General features: G+C 41.9%; 1 protein-coding gene across 1 annotated transcript in view; it reads right to left on the bottom strand.

The window, feature by feature from the left end:
• PPIL2 (peptidylprolyl isomerase like 2) overlaps positions 1 to 20,350 on the bottom strand; it is a 52,509-nt gene that overhangs the window by 17,470 nt on the left and 14,689 nt on the right. Inside the window, exons 11-14 of the mRNA XM_032946986.2 lie at positions 16,819 to 16,894; positions 15,033 to 15,145; positions 9,401 to 9,490; positions 7,708 to 7,741 (exon numbers count right to left, since the gene is read on the bottom strand). Of these exons, the coding sequence (XP_032802877.1) occupies positions 7,708 to 7,741; positions 9,401 to 9,490; positions 15,033 to 15,145; positions 16,819 to 16,894 (313 nt within the window). The remainder of the gene's footprint in view (positions 1 to 7,707; positions 7,742 to 9,400; positions 9,491 to 15,032; positions 15,146 to 16,818; positions 16,895 to 20,350) is intronic.

The raw sequence follows: 20,350 nt of genomic DNA, 5'->3' as shown, positions 1-20,350 counted from the left end.
AGAAGGCACCCCACTATGACCCATCGTATCCACGATCAACTCCCCTGCCGATAGACTAGCCCGTTTTCTGTCAGATACCTTGCTGCCTTTCACTGGCAAGACCGCCTCAGCAGTACTTAACTCAGCCCAATTGGTCTCTATGGTCAAAGACGTTGTACTGTCCCCTGACGATATCCTTGTCAGCTTCGATGTGGTCTCTTTGTTCACCAAGGTCCCAGTACCTGATACCATTGAAATAATTGAAAATTTGGTCCAACATGGACTAGACCCCGATACACCTGCACTGGTTAGGCACTGCCTCAACAATACCTACTTTACTTGGAATGGCTCCTTCTACAAACAAAATGAGGGTACCCCCATGGGATCCCCCTTGTCACCAGTGATAGCCAATATTTTCGTGGAGAAATTTGAATCAGACGCCATTCAGACTTCCACCCTCAGACCTTCCCTGTGGAAGAGATATGTGGATGACACTTTCGTCATTTGGCCACATGGCCTCCCAGCTATGAACCTTTTCCTACACCACATAAATTCCAGACATCCCGCCATCAAATTCACCATGGAAGTGGAGAAAGATGGCAAGCTACCATTCTTAGATGTTCTGTTTGAGAGGAGACCTGATGGCTCATTGGGACATTCTGTCTACAGGAAACCCACCCACACAGATTCCTACTTGAAACCTGATTCCCACTACTACCCAGCCCAAAAGAATTCTCTCATCAAAACTTTATACCATAGGGCTCATTGCATTTCGGACCAACACCACCTGACCAGTGAATTAAAACATGTACACCTGGCCCTCAAAAGGAATGGATACTCTGACCGTACCATCCGCCAAGCTGTTTCTCCCTCCATGCAGAAACAACCACTTGATACTCTGGTCAAAACCATCACACTACCATATACAGCAGGCGTTACTAAAAAGATTTCCAAAATTCTAAACAAACACAAGATCCAGGTCCGGTTCAATACAGTACACAAAATTCGTGATCTGATCCCATCCGTGAAGGATGTCATTCCTGACTTACAGTACCCCGGGGTTTACAAATTGAGTTGTACCTGCGGTGATTGCTATATCGGGGAGACAAAGCGACATGTCTCTGACCGAATTCGCAAGCACAAATCAGATTTGAAACACGGCAGAACGGATTCTTCTGCCGTAGCTGATCACTGTTACAACGCTGTGGGTGATCACGATATAATTTTCTCCGATACCAAGGTTCTTTGCAAACCCACGGGTTTTTATCAGAGATTTGTTCACGAGGCAATTCAGATCTACAAACACAGACACAATTTCAACCGAGAAGATGGTTTCAAATTAAGCAACCATTGGAAAGATGTTCTAAATCGAACCAAACATTAAACTAATTTTCAATGGTACAGTATATTTTACCCCAAACTTTCGCAGCTCTTAAAAATTCCCTTTTCACACCATCAATAGGTAAACTCCCCTTCCCCCCCGCGCCAACCGGCATGTTCACCCGCATGTACACCACCTCTACACCGTTCATCATGCTAAGTCGGCCAATAAAATGCTAATTTTAATGCTAATTAATTTGTCAAGGCACCTTGTTTCCTCGCACACAGCTTAAAGGTCGCGGTCTGAGCGTGGCTGTGTTTCACTCCAGCGCTGTCCTCGAGACAGCCTGGTCCCTTCACCTGATGAAGGCCGCTTGTGTTGTGGCCGAAACGTCGTGATTTTTGTTGTTTTATTTTTTACCTACGTGACTTTACCGAATAGAACCAAAGAGTACAAAACCTTATCATCTGAGGTATTCGGATTGGGTTAATTTCCAGTGATTAGGTAAAAAGCAGAAGTGAATGAGGTGGGTGGACATTGAAGGAATAGGAAGGTAATTTACATGGTGGAGGCTTTTACCAGCGAAGGTAGTGGAAATTAGGTGCTGGTGGGTTGGTGTGAGAAGGGATTGGTTACAACAATACTCTACGGCAGGGTTCTTCCAACTATTTGTTACAGCAAGCCGCGTTATAAATTGGTGTGTACTGGTGGGCCACGTCACAAGCCATGTGATATGATGTTGTTATAGAGTGTGGGGCTGTGTGGTGTGCAGTGGAAGGCAGTACAACAAATTCCTTTGTTACACTGTGCTTCTATGCTACTCTGTCTATGCTCCGGCAGAGTGAAGTATGTTCATGACATGAGAAGGCCCTCATCCAGCAGTGATTTGAGATGTACATGAAGGATGAGGTAATGTGTTAATCAACTGACATTGAGGCAGACGGACAGACCAATCAGACAGACAGCTAGACACACAGAAGGGGCACACATTCAGACTGGAGGAATATGGGAGGCAGAAAGGCGCGCGAGCATGGCAGTGAGCAGTTTCTGACAGCCCCATAAAACAAATCCCTTTAAAACCTGGCTTAAATTCAATACATGTGCGTAGGCAGTCAGGCAGCAAAGCACAGCGACATGGACCCAAAGACTAGGACAAAGATCGCCTTGTTGGCTTGGTTAAATTTGCTGGGGTCAAACGCTGTTAGTGGGCACCTACTGTGGGTGGTATGGCACATGAGGGGGTATTGAGGCCAGGACTGGAGCTGGCTGCAATTTGTCTCTGCAACGGTGGCGTTGACACAGGGTACTCAATCCGGGTGAGTAAATCCAGGCAAAATTGCTTTTGGAAACAATCGTGCTATCTTGAATGACAATTCTATTCATGGCGTACGAATAAAAGCTGCATTGTAAAGGGGAGGACAATGGTAGGTAATTCTTGTTTTACAAATTGTCACTCGGGTACAAAGCCAGGAGGTAAAGCGAAGATCACCAGGGTTGAACTTATAGCCACAAGCAACTACCCCCTGCACATGCACACACGCACGCAGAGGACTGTTTTCACTAATCCTGTATTCCATACATACCCTTGCAAAGGCCATGCTCATTTATCATGAAGTGCCCCTGATTATCGCACACATTTTAATGGCTCGAGTTCAGTAAGGTCAACAGCAAATTATGTTTACTTAGAATTAACAACATTTCATTAGATTTAAAACAGCTTAGCGGTTTATTCTTAGCCCAATGCTACTTTATGCCATCTTTCAATCGTCTGCTCTGCCTTTTCTAGAAAAATTCTAACTAAGACTCTGAATGACCACTTAATTCCCACACGTGCAAGTCAGTAACCAATTCTGTACAAACCATCGTGTGAAGTGTTTACGCTCAGCTGGTCATGTCCCAGTACCATCCAATTGCAGGAGGAAAAACTCAACTTTGTAATCGTCATCAAAACTCTATGCCCCTGTGGCTGGGTCTGCTTGCATATCTCAGCAGAGCACTTTGCGGTTTGCTTTAAAGGTACTTTTGGAAAATCTGTATCACAAGTCAGAAGTGGCTAGAAAGCAAATGGATTTGGCAGCCTTCCAAATTATGAAAAGAGAATATGGACATGGAATCTGAATGAGCGTTGCAAATTGGGAGCAAGGGACCTGTCTAGCAGCGTGCTACGGGGTTCCGTGAAACACTGAAAACATGAAAAGACTAATTGAGGCTCCTGTCTGAGACAAAACCACCAGCTGGCAATTTGCGCCAAACCCTGTTACCACAATGTCTGTCTCTGACCCCATGCTTGTGTACCTAGCGGATGTGGTACGGCAAGATTTGTTCTTGTTAACTTGTATCCGAATGGTAACTGCTTATCATCATCAGCCATGAGCAATCCACTGCTGGATAAAGGGCTCTACAAACTGCTTTCATCCATCAGGGTAGCTGCTGCATAAATATTACTTATAGTCCAAGAAGATCCATTGCCAATGGGATGTTAATCTTCAGATGAGGCTATTTGTCTACTGCCAACAATTAGTTAAAGTATTGCTGAAAACCCAATTCTGAAGGATTCTGTACAAAATTACTAAAGGTATCACATGCACAAGGTAGTGCTCTGGCTGAAGTAAAGTGGCATCATGACAAGTGAGTGCTGCTAGGCAGTCTTGATTCTGTCCATGTGCAGTTACTCCAGCAGGGCCACTGGTATGGATGATGTGTAAAGGCCCTCTGGTGGAACACTGATGGCATAGGCAGTCACATTAGCCAAAAATCCATCCTAATTAACCTTTGAGAGCTCTACATCTATATAGCGAATACGACTAGGCGCTGTGACGCTGTGAAACCTTCAGGATAAAGTAAAAAAACATTCTAATGTAGACACATTTCACCCAGCTTTACAAAAGTATGGGTGAATTATTTAATATTGGCATAAAACAATGAGTTATCATAAGAGGTTGTGAAATTTGAGTTTTTGTTTTTCAAAACAAATTGAAGGGATGTCAAAAATGCACCATTGCTTTGTGGAAATGGAAATAAACTAAAACTTAAAGTTAATCAAAAGATGAAGAACTGTACTAGTATTGCAATATGGAGATAATTACTTTTGAAAAGATAATATTAAAAGGACATTAACATGGAACTCAAAAATATTTTTCAATGCCGTATAAAAATGTGAACAGCACTCCATATACCTTAGACGATGTAGAGCGCTAAATGAAGAAAGATTTCTAAAGAAGCGTAACATTACTTCAAAAAGATGTTTAAGTGTCTTTTTGCCAGGCGGTGGTGGCTATGCATGTGGCCTGTAATCCACCACTTGTGGAGGTGAGGGTTGTTGGATCACAAAAATATTGTGAAACGCCCTTTCCGTGGGTATCGAGGTGCCATACCCTGGCTCACCAGGAGAAGGCAGTAAAGCAAGTGGACCAATCGCCATCTGTTTCGATCTTCGGGGGGGGGGGGGGAAATTTTCCCCCCTCGCGCGTGAGTTTTATCCAGGTGCTCTGGTTTCCTCAATAAGTAAATTGTCAACACCATTTATCGAGGCATTTTAATACCCAATTCATCTGCCAATGCGACGTGTTTGCCGAATACGACAAAAGGCTGGAGACCGCTGGACATCAATGCACCGTACTCCCCACATGTGCTGGTATCAATGAATAAAAACCTCAAAAATTACACCAAAGTTAATCGGTTGCATCCAGAACAGCAAGACCTGCTATGCACTAAGAAGCAAACAAAAGCATCAGAAGGTGCCAGAGGATTGCCAGAATTCTGACACTCGAGCATCCGTTCATTGTGCAGCGCTGATAGGTCACAGAAGAAACAGTCGTATAACCCAACAAAAAAAAAACAAAGCCCACATTCCTCATTAGCATAAACCAACGTCTTGTATCTACACAGAGGGGTTAAAGACTTGCCAGCTGTGACAGGCTATAAATCAAGCTGCATCTTTAATCAGCACCACCTAACACCATGTACTGAGCTGCAGCCGCAAAAACAGCTCCACGAGAAAAAAATGCAGAGTAAAAAAAAATGCGCAGCAGGAAAAGCAAAGATGGGCCGAAACCGTGGTGAGGTCCCTGGAGGCTTTGCTCGCTGTACCTTGAGCCGAACACGAGCCGACTGCTAAAACCGGCAGAACCGCTGCGAGGAACGGCACGCACGCCGCACCAGCATCGCTCGTTATCCCCATCTCTCGAGTAACAAAAGCGTTGGGATAAATTTAGCGCTGGGGTGAGTGGTGGTTCAGTGTTGTTTAAATGGAGAAGCGGAGATCGCGCTGCATCCCGGCTGAAATTGTGCCGCAAAATAGGAACACAGATTTACATAAATGCGAGACGTGCGCAAGGGACGTTACGGTACACACAGCAGAATACCAAATACAGATTGACAAATGTATGGCGCACAAAGACCGACCAACAGTACACAAAGCAAACACAAAACAGAATTAAACCCTTCAGAGGTGCGGTGTTTACCTATCAACGTTTCCAACATGGGCCAGCATTGGATACACTAGAATGTGCTTCTCAGCCTTAATGACCATTGTAAATGCCGGCACTTACAAAACTAGAAAAAGCGCAATGATGCATGCAGACTTGCACTCGAAAAACCTGCCAAACGCATATTTACTAGATAGAGCGTTAACGCAAGTGCAATTGCCTATTCATCTTCTTGGTTCTTTCGGTAAAGTCACGTAGAATGAGAATAAAACAATAAAACAAAATAAGACAATACAATTCTCACGACGTTTCAACCACAACACAAGTAGCCTTCTTCAGGTGAAGATTGGGGTGCCATCAGTCTGTTTGTGGTAGCAGCTACATTGGAGAAACCAAACGACATATCTCGGACCGCATCCGCGAACATGAAGCAGACTTGAAACACGGTAGGACGAACTCCTCTGCCGTGGCAGATCATTGTTATAATTCAGTGGGCTCACATGACATTGATTTCTCCAAGACTCATGGTAGCCGGTTGCAAGCCAACCGGCTACCATGAGAGATTCGTTCATGAGGCCATCCACATATACAAGCACAGAGACAATTTCAACCGAGAAGATGGATTCTGGCTTAGTAACCATTGGAAAGATGTTTTAAACCATTTCGGTTCTTAATTAATTGTATTTTACGGTGACCTTCAGACCGCAGCCCTTTCGCTGGCATTGCCTCTTAATACCTTTCACACCACGGTTAATGGTATGGTTTATAACATGGAGTATAACAGCGAATCATGGCTGTTTCTCCCCCCTCCTCCGTTCCGAGCATAGATGGACTCGTCCGTCTGAACAAAGCTCGTCGCTGTCCGTGGTGCTAACGTTGAAAAGAAAAAACCGCCACCCATTTTTTCGCCATATGGCATTGTAATGTATAACGAATTATTGTTAGTAGCTCAGCTGATTGGAGAATATATAGAGTTTATTGATAACATTGATGTAGTTTATATTTGAGTTTTTTATTAGTTTACTATATTGTATTCAATATATAGTGTAGTGTATACCCAGTTACTTTATGTTAATAGCTCAACTTATTGAAGAATATATTGAGTACATTTAATATATTGATGTAGTTTATACTTAGTTTTTTCACATCGGTTTATTGTATGATAGTTGGGTAGTTGCAGTCCTTTAGCATCCATATACTAAATGCCTCTGTTGATATGTAAACTTTGACTTTAACATAGCTATTTCTGTGACCAACACTTTATCACAGCTATTTCAATGCTAAATTCTCCTGTTTGATATGTAAACTCCTTTGTCAAGGCGCTTTACCTCTCCCACCTAGCTTAAAAGACGATGCGAATCTTAGCAGCGTTCATTGAAGCGCTGTCGTCCCGACAGTTCTGTTCCTTCACCTGACGAAGGCTACTTGTGTTGTGGCCAAAACGTCGTGAGAATTTTATTGTCTTATTTTGTTTTATTCTCATTCTACGTGACTTTACCAAAAGAACCAAGAAGATGAATCCTTGCAGTCACGAAAGCTTTAAATCGAAATTTGCCTATTCATCGTTAATGAGAGATTTGTATTTAATCACAGACAACTGAATATCTTCACCGATTAATGCCCTTGAGCGTATTGTCCAACACAGAATCTTGTTTTTACCAAATTTATGTCTGCATGGGTCACACTGGCCAAACACGAATTTGTGCAAGTATGCAAAAAAAACAGCCACCCCTCATTTTCCACCGATTTTGGTGACATTAACGCAGAAACTGTACCAGGCTAGGTGCAATTTGACATCACCGAGGTGTTTTGAAAATGTACACGCAAATGTATCTGCCCATCCACAAAAGCACATTTGCACGCACGCGCGCGACATGCAAAATGATAGTCCATCTCACAACCACAAGTGTGCATCCACTTCTTGGAACGAATGTCAAGAAAGAATGATTGCCTTTTAAATGTAATGTATAGGCACCATACCTTTGCCAGTCCCTGTTGGGTCTCCACCCTGAATCTGTAATCAGAACAATGCAAAAGCTGCATTATTACCATTCATAACACAACAAAGAACAAATATCCTCCGTATAACCTTAAACAATTGAGGCAAGTGCTGTTATCGAGCACCGATGAAGGCCGGCACGGTACACAAGGGATGGGTGACCAGCACCACACCCGCCCACCTTGTCTCCCCAGTGGTGATGCTTACACATCGCACTCGGTACTCATTTGAGGCCGAGTCGACCTAGGGCAGAACCAAGACTTATTTTCATTATCGTCACTGGTGTTGACCGTGAGCGGGAATCCAACTCAGGTTGCTGGGTTCGTAGCTCAGCGCCCTAACCACTACACTACTACTCTCCACACACACAAATGTACCTTACCTTCTAAATCATGCTGAGCAAAGGGACTCAACTTTCATCCCATCAGCTAAAACCCTATCATATATTTTATTCCAGGTCACAGATTCTCAGCACATTCATGATATACACAGCAGCAGAAGGATGTACTGAATTAAATCGATTCAGCGTTAAAGGAAAACATGGAATCTACTTCAGTTTTGTTCAACGTGGCTTCAACTCTGCATGTGCCAAAATTTGGGAACGTGCCCTCTACTTTTCTGGAAACAATTACTGTGCTGTCTCGAATGGCTGAAGTGTAGTGCATGACAAGGTGCAAGGTGAATATATATTAAAGTGTACCAATGATTTAATAGCATTTGTAGAAAGATAGTTCTTATTTAAGATTGTTTGGTGCTTGCAGGAGAAAGGCCTATTTATCAAATGATAGGGTGAGAAAGTGAATCAGAAAGATACATTAATTTTATTTTAAGTTGGCAAAACTTCTTAGATCGGTAAATTATTTCAGATATATTTTAAAAGCACCTGGTAATTGTTTGCAGAGGTATCCTGATGATAAATTAATTTACAAAAATGTTCTTGCAATTTCCAAACTTTGTATTTCCAAGAACCACTGCAATAACAACAATACACATACATTAATACCTGCCATTAAGATATAACGTATGGATGATTGTAAAAGAAACAACCTAATGAGGCTACTAAAATTACAAGAGATAGAATTTATGCTCCAGACTCCAATAATACTGCTAAACAATTGATTATTCTGAAGGGTCTTAGAGTGCAAGCTAAAGCAGACAAGGAAGGAAAAAAATTGTTATAAATATTGAACAGTTGCAATGATTAAAATGGTATGCATGAAAAGGAAGCAAAGAACCACCAAGTGAAACAAAACAATAAAATACGCAAAAACACAAGTCGCCAGATGGATCAGGGGTCAGACTGAGTGGGCATGCCTGAAAAATCCTGCGTTTGAATCAAGGTGTCAGCCACCAGCGGTACAACTTATTTTTCGAACTGAGCAAGTCACCAATGACTGCATGAAACATGTGTTTTTTCACGAAATTTGGCTAAATTTCAATATCGGTTTGACTTTAAAGTGACAAACTCATAGCAGAGTATTGAAAAAGATAAAAAGGCCATTTGAAGAGATTTTCAGAAAAAGATCTGTCAAAAATCTGGTGTGTAGCCGTTCTCATAACTATATCAAATGCAGGTTGTTGGGTTCAGAGCGCAGTCAATAACCCCTGCAGCATCACAGCTCAATCCCAAGCAGCAATTCATACAAGAAGTCAAAATAAAAAGCTTCCACTCACCATGAAGTTGCGGATCGACCGATGGAATATGGTTCCATCGTAGTAGCCCTTCTGGCACAGCAGAATGAAGTTCTCGCATGTCTTGGGAACCTATCGGCGACAATTACAAGTAGCGTCAGTGACGAGGAGGAGCAAGATACAAGCGGCCACCGTTGCATTCCAACAACAGGAGAACCAATGACCATAATTTCGAGTGTCCTCTTCATAGGATTTGTAAACATTCCGTGTTTTGTATGTGATGGATAATTTTTATGTGGGGCGGGGCCTCTAAGTGAATTATGAATGTTTTAATTGCACAACTGAACCTCAAATATTTGAACGGCGTGCGAGGCAATGCCATGAAAGGTCATACAGAAACGACACGTGCCAGTCAGTTCCAGTTTAGTACCATACGGCAACTATTATAAGCATTGGATTGCGCGCCTTCCAGAATAGTCTCGTGATTTGTCTCTCAGTCGTTTATCCAGTGTTTGATTTTCTTTAGCATTGCTTGATTTATTGTCATAATATAAAAAAATATCAATAACATTACAAACTGTGAATGGGATACACACTGGTCTTGTTTGAAAATAATGGGGTTCTGTTAAGACATCAAATATACCAGGGGCACCCACCACAGAATTAACCTGGGATTCCAAGGACATGCTGCAACAAGATGCAAACATATTCACAGTGCACATGCCCCCCAACGATTCTACTGACACAGCATTCCAAATGTACAGGCCGCACACATGACAGACCGTCACCAATTAGTGTTATCGTCCAAGTTTCCAAAGGGGTTGAGGGTTACGTGGGGAGAGAGTAGTGTAGGCTTAGCAATGATTTGTGCGCACGTGAAATGTGTTTTGCAATTTGAGTCATTAATAATTCACAAGTGACATTTATAATAATCTAAGCACATGCTGCCTGCTGAAATTAAACCGACACCAGGGTTATGCTTGTGCAAAAATGGCAACTTATTTATACACAAATCCTGCGTCAACTTTAAAAAGAAAACTGAGGTTGCTTATATTTTAACCTCCATTGATTGGTTTCACAAAGTGTGTAGTAAAAATAAATTGCTCTTACAAGGGTAATGGCGCACAATACATAACTAATGGAAATATTGCTACCTAAGTATTCTAGACCCAAAAGCAATACAAAATATAAGTGCTATTACCAAAAAATGTGCTCCTGTCCTCATGCTAACCCTGACAGTAATATTCATTACATGCCTACTTGTAAATATATCCCCAACACGACTCAATACTTGCAATGTTAACCCGAATGCTAATTTTAACCATTTACTACATTGCTACGGCCATCTTAATACCAAAAGCTGACGTAAACATTAGTCTATATCCTACCTATTATGCATATGTCCGAGGCCCTTTTGTCAATATAACGCTGAATGAAGGTTTCCTAATGCCGGGTCGACCATAAGTGGTTATTCGACCATACGTCACCGTATAGGTCAGTGCAGCTTGGTAAAGGCGGGGACTATAGAGGTACAGTAAAATATACATTTTGCCGCACTGCCTTCGGCTGCTCACCACGTAGTACCTGTAGCCTATAACAACCTGTGTGTGCATGACGGGCACCCATCCAAACACTATCCAGGTTAAAACCTGCTTAGCTTACAAGATATGACAAGATCAGGTGCAGTCCAGGTGATTTGGTCATATGACCTCTTATACTTAACTCTAAATACGATCCCACTGTTAATCCTATAAGCAAATGCTGAGTATATACCCAAAACCATTAATAACCTCAAAGATGAACCGAAGGTAACTGTGCTACGATGGAAATAACTGGCAAAGATGACAAACCCACAAGTTTTATCAGCATATCGCTGACATGAAATGGGGAAAATGAAATTTGGAGTTGAACGCTGGCATGAGTGATGGTCTGCACGCATACACACACACTGCAACGTCCGTCCGTGCTCTATGCCCACCAAAAATACAACACCTCAAAATAATGGTGCCATGCGAGTTGACAGCAAACACCAGCCACTAATAAATTTAAAAAGAGCCACACATTAATTTTTCACATGTTCCCAAGGCCCCGTCTTAAATGCGTGTCTTCCTCAGCTGCTGCGATGTCTATTGCATAGTGTGTACACACACCATTCAGAAAACGGCGTGAGATTGATATTTTTGTTTGGCTTTTGCAAGAGACTAATGTACAACATGTTTGTTTGTTGAGAATGTCTTTAAACCTAGCAGCTTGTGAAGCAGAGCCGACTAGAACGAGGGCAGGGAGAGGGAAGGAATTGGAGAGAAAGAATCACTTTGAAAGATGTGTCCAATTAATGCGGGAAAAATGCAGGCGTGATTAAAAAGCGTGTAGCAAATCATACATTCTTTCCCGAATTCTCAAAAACTTCAAGCATGATCACACGTGCATTATTACATAAACGATGTGCATTTGAGAAAATAACACGCAACAAGCACGTGAATTTGCCAATATTTTTTATGTTATGTTATATGCAGTAAATACTGCAGAGAAAGCCACATTTTGTAAAGTGCATCTATTTCCTGTTACTGTTAACATATTTTCTTAAAAAAAAATTTCCATCACATTTTATTTGTGCACTCCCTGGAAAGAACAGTGGTAAAAAAAAATCACCCCATTCAGCATAATTGCTTCAAGCAAAGTAAACACGCAGGGAAAAGGCAAACAAACATTGATGAAAGTGCACTCGTTCGTGCATAGAGGGCCCAACGTCCCAGTAATCGCAATGAATTCACAAGGACAAAGCCCCCCCGCCTCCCACCAAAGGAAACGCAAGAAATGTAAGTCGCTGACAGTCTGATGGGCGAGAGCCTCAGTAAGTGCTTGCGCAATGAACGCGGAAGCACTTTTGTTTGGAGTGTTGGCATTCCTGCAGATTGATAGTTCTGCCACATTTGTGTGACACCTCAAAAGGATGGATTTCGAGCATGAGCCAAGCTTGCTTTATCCAGCCCCGTGGTCTTAATAGCTTTTTCAATGAAAAAAGTCAAGAGGGCGAAACAAAATCCTATATTTGTCCCATAGCCTACCAAATATCCTACGCTGGAGCACTTGTCAACAGATAAAAAGCAATGTTGGGAGAGCACAAGGGGGCAGGGAAAATTGTTGCGGCATTTGTTGATTCAGAGTTATCAATGAAAACTGGTGCAACGTCCCAGATGAAACATCTGCTGCACTTGTGACCTTCGTAGTGAGAACAGAAATTCAAACTAGCCGACTATGGAATCAGAGATAAATCTCGAGTCTCTGCTCGTTGTTTTAGTTCTTACCCTTCACGTTGAAGCAAGATGACCGAATACAAGCGGAAGAAATAACTTACCTTTCAATTGCATTCGCCAACTTAATTTAAAATTCCCCAGAGGTTTTGTGCGCCAACATTTAAGCAGCACAGTGTGATTGGGAAATATATTTTAAGAAGGATAAAAAAAGAACGACCCAATAACGTTCTGTGCAATCCACGTGACAAACCTGAGAGCGTAATGCTTACGGTAAGCTCTGATTTTAACCATAGTGATGAGTATGCTGGCCTGAAACGGCTCAGGGCTGCATTAAAAACACCACCACCACCAACAACAGGCTCCCGGGGGACATTAATAGCAATACGCTTTGTCCCATTGATCTTATCAATTAAGAGACAATACTAACCACCACCTGTAAGGAACGACTCCATCTCCTCACTTTGGAAATAGGCTTTCATGCCAGCTGCCCTTACAACAAGGTAGTAAGGGCAGCAAATATAAATAAGAGGGTGAGATTTTGATTTAAAGCTTTCGTGACAGCAGTAATTCATATTCTTAGCTGTTTCGCTAAAGTCACGTTGAAGGGAAACAATAAATAATACAATATATATAAAACAATAAAAATTCTCACGACGTTTCGACCACAACGCAAACGGTCATCATCAGGTGTGAAACACCAACGGCAAGAAACATTTGAAAGAAGAGTCGGGGCGCATTTATTTATTTATTAAACGGTGTAATTCTTGTTTATTTATTTATAAACACCGTTGGAAACCACGGGCAGCGATTTGGCACTTTGTTTAGAAGGACGGGTCCATCTATGTTCTGAAAAGAGGAGGGGGGAGACGAAAAATTAATGTATGCTGTCTGAAAGCCACCATAAGCGTGAACAATCAATTAAGACCTGAAATGGTTTATCAAATCCTTCCAATGATTGCTAAGCCAGAATCCATTTTCTCGGTTGAAATTGTCTCTGTGCTTGTATATGTGGATAGCCTCATGAACGAATCTCTCATGGTAGCCAGATGGCAATCATTGGAAGGTTTTGATAAACCATTTCAGGTCTTAATTGATTGTTCACGCTTACGGTGGCTTTCAGACAGCATACATTAATTTTTCGTCTCCCCCCTCCTCTTTTCAGAACATAGATGGACCCGCCCGTCCTTCTAAACAAAGTGCCAAATCGCTGCCCGTGGTTTCTAACGGTTTTTATAAATAAATACACCGTTTAATAAATAAATAAATGCGGCCCAACACTTCTTTCAAATGTTTCTTGCCGTTGGTGTTTCACACCTGATGATGACCGTTTGCGTTGTGGTCGAAACGTCGTGAGAATTTTTATTGTTTTATATATATTGTATTATTTATTGTTTCCCTTCAACGTGACTTTACCGAAACAGCTAAGAATAAGAGGGTGATATTTTGATTTAAAGCTTTGAAAAAAGTGGCGTTTTTTTTAACGTTAGCACCACGGAGAGCGATTTTCCGAACATAGATGGACTCGTCCATCTGAACAAACTGCCAAATCGCTCTCCGTGGTGCTAACGTTAAAACAAAAACCGGCACTTTTTTCAAATTTTCTTGCTGTGGTTTTCACACCTGATGATGATTGCGTGTGTTGCAGTCGAAACGTTGTGATAATTTTATTGTTTTATGTTTTTTATTATTTTATTGTTTCCCTTCTACGTGACTTTACCGAAAGAACCAAGAACAATTCAGGAGGTGTGTGGGGACACGATTTGTATTGCTTTATTGGCAGTGAACACAAATTTGGCGTGTGTCTCACTTTCCAGAGCGTCTCGAATTTTGGAGAATACGGTCTACGCGCACTACGACTACGTTAGCTGGATTGCCATATACGTACTATCAAAATAACATCTTGCGAGTCTTTACTGGCTGCACTTCCCCCACCCCACATTTATGTGGCTTGAGGGCCACTGGCATTATAAAGGCCAAAATATTGTAGAAATCCATCAGCTGCAGGCAAAAGTTACCATTCACAAAGTGCTGCCAAGTGATTATTTATCCTGCAACGTGTATACACATGACGTTCAATGTCACGTGGGCCTATGGCAGGTGTTGGCAACCTGCGGCTCTGGAGCAACATGCGGCTCTTTAAGGTTTGCTTTGTGACGTTATTTATTCAGGTCCGTCTGGGTATTCGCGTGCACTGCGACACTTGCAACATGAGATATTTTTGCCGAAATAGAAAAAAAAATTCTCTTCTTGTTATTTTCGTTGCCGACCACCGGCCTGTGGGCACATCCTTAAGTCTATCGCGTGGTCCGCTGGCAAATACAGACGAAGAACCCTGCTCGATGAGTTACGGGCGCGCTCGCAAGCGGCTGCACAAGTTACGCCCAGGTGTATGTGTGGCCACGGGTTTCACGGCTCACCATGCCGCAGTGCAGCTCCAGGTTGAGTTCTCCCATGTTGGTTTGCATGCGCACGTAGCCCTTCTTCTTTTTCTGCACGTACTTGAAGCGCACTATGTCCTCATCCACGACATCTACGTCACACACCAACACGGGCAAAGATCCCCCGCGCTGTTAGAGAGCACTTAAAATCATTGGCAAGGCACACAACAAGGGGCTGGTGTGGCTAGAACAAAGCCTGGCATTTGTTTCCACCAGTGTTGATGTTTACACATCGCAAAAAGTACTTATTTCAGGCTGAGTCGACCTAGGGGACGCCAAAAAACAGTTCTGAGATAATTGGCCGCTGGTATTAGCTGTTAGCGGAAATCGAACTCAGGTCACCGGGTTTGTAATGCACCACTGCTCCCCACATACAAAACACACAAATATTTGACATGACAAACACACAGAATACAAGTAGGTAGGTATGAAGCAGGACCCAGATATCCTCAAACAGGGCAATTCAAATTTAACACAGCACCACAGAGTAGACACTTCATTAACATCGCTGATGAGAAGCCACAACAATGCTAACCACATTGCTATGTAATGCCACATTGATTATCCAAATACTATTCTTACAACAATATACATCCATCGAATCGTGCATGGCAGAATCCATTGTATAGTATTTATGTAAAATAATATGCGACACAGTGCTTATGACACATTTAGGCAAATAGAATAAACGAAACTACAAATAAGAAAACAAACGCAAGAGCAAATAACGTTGGAAACATGAGATATAAACTCAAAAGATTATTGAATGGAATTGCAACTTCACAAATAACTTCACAAATAACAACTCTTGGAATCTCTGCATCATTCCATGCCTACTGGAAAGGAACATAATTACGGTAGCGTATTTTGCAGGCTCACGAAAGCGATGTTTAAAACTGTCTTGCAATTGCCTAACAGAAAAATACTACGATTAATTTCGCGATTCATGATCAAAATGTTCATGTGGGTCGCTCTCACAAAAACATCGAGAGCAGTGGTTTGTTGTACGGCAGTTCAATGGAGTATGTTCTTAAAAGTGCAGCTATCATTTGAAAAGTACATATTGTACTTCTATTAAAGATTAACAGCAAAGCATCGAATTTTGAACACTGCTGGCCCACCCATCATGGATGTGCAATTTTTGACTCATTGTGAATTCACTGTCCACACGAGTTCTTAACCGGTTATTATTTTTTCATTAATCGGTAAATAAACACGACTTTTTCTGACTTCTAAAATGGTTATCAATTATAGATTTTTTCCAACAATTGTGTTCAGAATCAGTGATCGTTTTTCAATCATCATTTATTTGACAATAGAATTCAAAACAACTTTAGCAACGATTGAACGGATTGGCATGCGTGTAAGGTGTATGCAAAAATCTAAATCTTCAGTGGCGGCCATCATAAAGCACCATGTGGTACAGCTGAACAGCGACAGAGACACACGCAGCGTATGATTAATTCAAAGACCTGAGACCCCACTGGGGGCAGAAGCATACAGGACGCAGTGGATGAGAATGTGTGCGGTTACCACCTGTTCTGGTTTTCCCAGGACACCCTCTGTTTGAGCTAGCCATCCTGGGAAATCTGAGTCTTCTCGGGGCATTCAAAGTCCCACTTTTAAACCATTTGCATAATAATAATAAACCGCTCAAGCCAATACATTCACAATTAGTTCACCACTCTTCTGCGTGTGAGATATTATTTTTCCCATGATTCGGCAACCCGAGGGTTGAGCAGCGTTGAGTTCCCGTGCTACCTACCTCGATGGCTCTGCGTTTGTGGCGTGTAGGTTGTGGACATCAATGCCGCTGCCGTATGACCCGTCGAGTAGTGTGCCTGCCACGCAACAAACAAACAAAAAAACACAAGCAGACCTCGTCACCATCACCACGAAAAAACACAGCCATAGCAAAAATGTAAAAACTTTTTTTTTCAGCATTCTTACAGAGGTGGCCAGATAGCTCAGGGGGATATTACGTCAGCAACATAAGCGAGCACTTCTTAAGATGCTGGGTTAGAAATTGGGTTTGAGCCACCTGAGATTAAACCGGATTCTCAAGCGGAGTTAGTTTATGGTTTTGGTCCAGTCACCATGGGGAACAACACAAAAAAGTCCATCATTGTAAATTTGTGTCACTTCGTTTGGTATGGGTGGGGGGGGAGAAGCAGTGGCGCAGTAGGTAGTGCACTGCACAATGAACCTGGTGACCCAAGTCCGTTTTCCAGCCACAGCTAGCATTAATGGCAAGTGGTATCTGATCAGTTCCTGGCCCTCCACCATTTACCAACCAGAATTAACCAGTTTGGTGAAGTATGGTTAAACATCCCCATGAGCAATACAGCATTGGGAGGCCTGTGCCCTGCAATGGATTGAAAATAGGATGTAAATTATCTTTGATTTATTTATCAATTTGGCATATTTGGCTAAGCATATTTTTACAGGTCATATAAAAAGGTGTGAAGCCCACTGTCGATAAGAAGTTTCTGGAAGTAATGTCAGAGATAATTCTGCGAAGTTATCTACCATAGCAGTTCTATGAAACAAGGCGAGCCATTGCATGCTTGAAGCGTTCGATGTGGAAATGTCTGCCTTGTATAATAATCACACTGAAAGCACAATCCTAACAAAATGGGTGAATAAAACAAAAAACAAAACAAAAACTATTGCTTGGAAAGGTTTCAAGTCTGATATGTAAGATTTTTAAGTTCTAAATAAAACTGCCATGTAGTCTCTACTCCTTTATACATGTGAGATGCTGCCAATACTGTCTGAAATGGTGATAATAGTGCACATTTGTCATGAAGTATAATACTCTTATTATTATCACTTAAAGTTTCATGTATGCTGGCTGTAAATACACCCCCTCTTTCAAGTGCCTGTTCAATGATAATGGTGAGAATAGTGAAGATTTGGTGTAAAAAGCACATGGCAATGCTGTACCTTACTCAAACTCTTTAATTCTTACATTTCAGGGACACTTGCTATCATGTTACCCTTGTAAGACAGGCAATAGCCTGCTACTGTCAACTGTGTAATGGAGCTCTTTAACATCTGCGAGCAAGCAGGCAGCAGACAGATTCCGAATGTCCTGAGACACATGATCCAGGGAGCGGAGACTCAAACCAAGTAAGCTTGGTGGCCTTAGACCACCCCGGTTAATGCAGTTTCATTGTTGGGGGACAGTGCCAATTAAAGACATTTTAAAGTAGGTTCTTGATGACTTTCAATCTTACCATTGTAGAGAACAATATATCACAGTCCTTCTGCACTTAATCAAGCTAAATTCCAGCTCTGATAATTGAAAATGGCTCAATAACATGTGACAACCATTGCTTTCCACCCCCTCTCCCCCACATGCTAGAGATCACTTGAAATGGGATCTCAGAGTTATCTCTGTGCTATCTGTCTCTGTGGGCTGCTCTCCAATACGAAGGGTTACTACTGCTCTCTGAGATATCCAAATTGACACTCAGTTCCACGATATGACACTGACAGTGCAATAGGGATAACAACTTGGGAAAAATGCCTCACCTCACAAAAAAAATCTAGTCTGCATGCCATGGTTATTGGTAACTGCAACCCCTTCAATGGTTCAAAGTATCCAACTCAGAATGATTACAGTCAAAGGAAATAACCGTGAAGGCCATTCAAGCCTGAAACAAATGTCCGGTATGTGCAATCTCCCAGTGATTCCTGTTCACTGAGCAGACTGCGATGGAGGTCACATTAAGGTCAAACAGACTACATGACCATGCAAGCTCACAAACTCTAGCCACCGCAAGTCAGTGTGAACCCTCAGTCTGTGGACAAGTCGTAAAATGTAGACGAGTATTATGGAATTACATGTACACTAATAAAGGTGCTGATTGTAAGATACTAAATGAGCAGCATCATAAAAAGCAACATTTAAATTCATAAACACTTCTGTTGTGTGGATGGGATGCATCCCACCCTTCTGTACAGCGATCTTGCTTTCAGTATTCTATTTCAGCTTACATCTAACTCAGTGGGAAGGTCTATTCAAGGTAGTTAACATGAAAGGTACACTTTTTGAAAGATAATGTGATGAGATAAAGAGGGCTTGGCACGATTGTGTACTCTTGGTGAGATTGAAGGCAAGAGATCAAAAGGGGAGAAGGAAAAAATATTCCAGTGGTTTGGTTCAAAATGACCCAGCTGTCATTTGAAAGCTAATGATATGTATTTTAACATGAGCGAGGTAGAAATAATTAATAAATGTTTTGCTCTTTGAGGCGATACTTCAGATAATTAGGCTTGATTGGCCTGGCAATGCTCATCTCATCTGCCATTTAAATCAGCCCAGTACGTGAAATGGGTCAACATTCTAAATCATAAAACGGATGGGCGCAACACAGCCCGCAATTGTTTCTGACGAACGCGCAGTGATGTCAGTGGAATCACTCTGCCATTCAGGTAGCAACTTTCAACAGCTGCCACTTTCACAACGTACGTATGTACATATGTTGAACTTTTTTCGCACCGTACGTAGCCGACCATGAGAATGGGAGGTGCGGGGGAAGGACAACAAACAAATCACAAAGAGCAGTTCAAAAGAAATTAGTTTACAATCCAGTGGCTACCTAATATCGGAAGGAAGGGAGTTCCGAACGGCCGCAGAAGCGCATCTGAAAGCGCGCGATGCGGTGACCGTCTTTGTTCGATGGCCAGCCAGTAGCCGCTGCGAGGATGACCGTGAGAGTTCGCGTGATAGTTTATGCCCCTTGACGAGATCAGCAAGGTATTGTGGTTCATTTGTGGCAAGCACTTTGTGCGTAATGAGTGCACCGTATAGGTCAACAGTTAAACTTGCCTAAGGAACGTACTTTTAAACATTGGAGCACTAAATATTGTGCAGTTGTGTTATTAAGTGTTTTTGTGTAACTGTTTAATCGTGCATTCATAATCTGTTACATTAATCTAATTAAAATCTTGAATTTGCCGGGGTACAAATAAACTCCCTCAAGGTAATATATTACCATTGAATGTCAATGGGCTTCCTGCCACTGATTTATATTTTTTTGCAAAACATTTGTGGGGCAATTACATCCTCGAATGGTGCGACACCTTTTTTCTATTGCAGCAACAGGCCTTGAAAACTTGGAACCAATGATCATATTTTTTACCACAACCCAATTAAGACCCAAGTGGTCAAAATTTAATTTGCTCAGACCTCTCCACGAACTAATTGAAATGAAATGACACATTTCTAAATAGAATGGCTGGTTTATGAATATGCATTGCAAGAATGATTGGTCAATTAGCATAACAAT

The sequence above is a fragment of the Petromyzon marinus genome, chromosome 5 (genome assembly GCF_048934315.1).
Source record: "Petromyzon marinus isolate PM22_M1 ecotype Great Lakes invasive population chromosome 5, UKy_Petmar_22M1.pri1.0, whole genome shotgun sequence".
In the NCBI taxonomy this organism is placed as follows: domain Eukaryota; kingdom Metazoa; phylum Chordata; class Hyperoartia; order Petromyzontiformes; family Petromyzontidae; genus Petromyzon; species Petromyzon marinus.
This window is presented reverse-complemented; position numbering and strand designations above follow the sequence as displayed.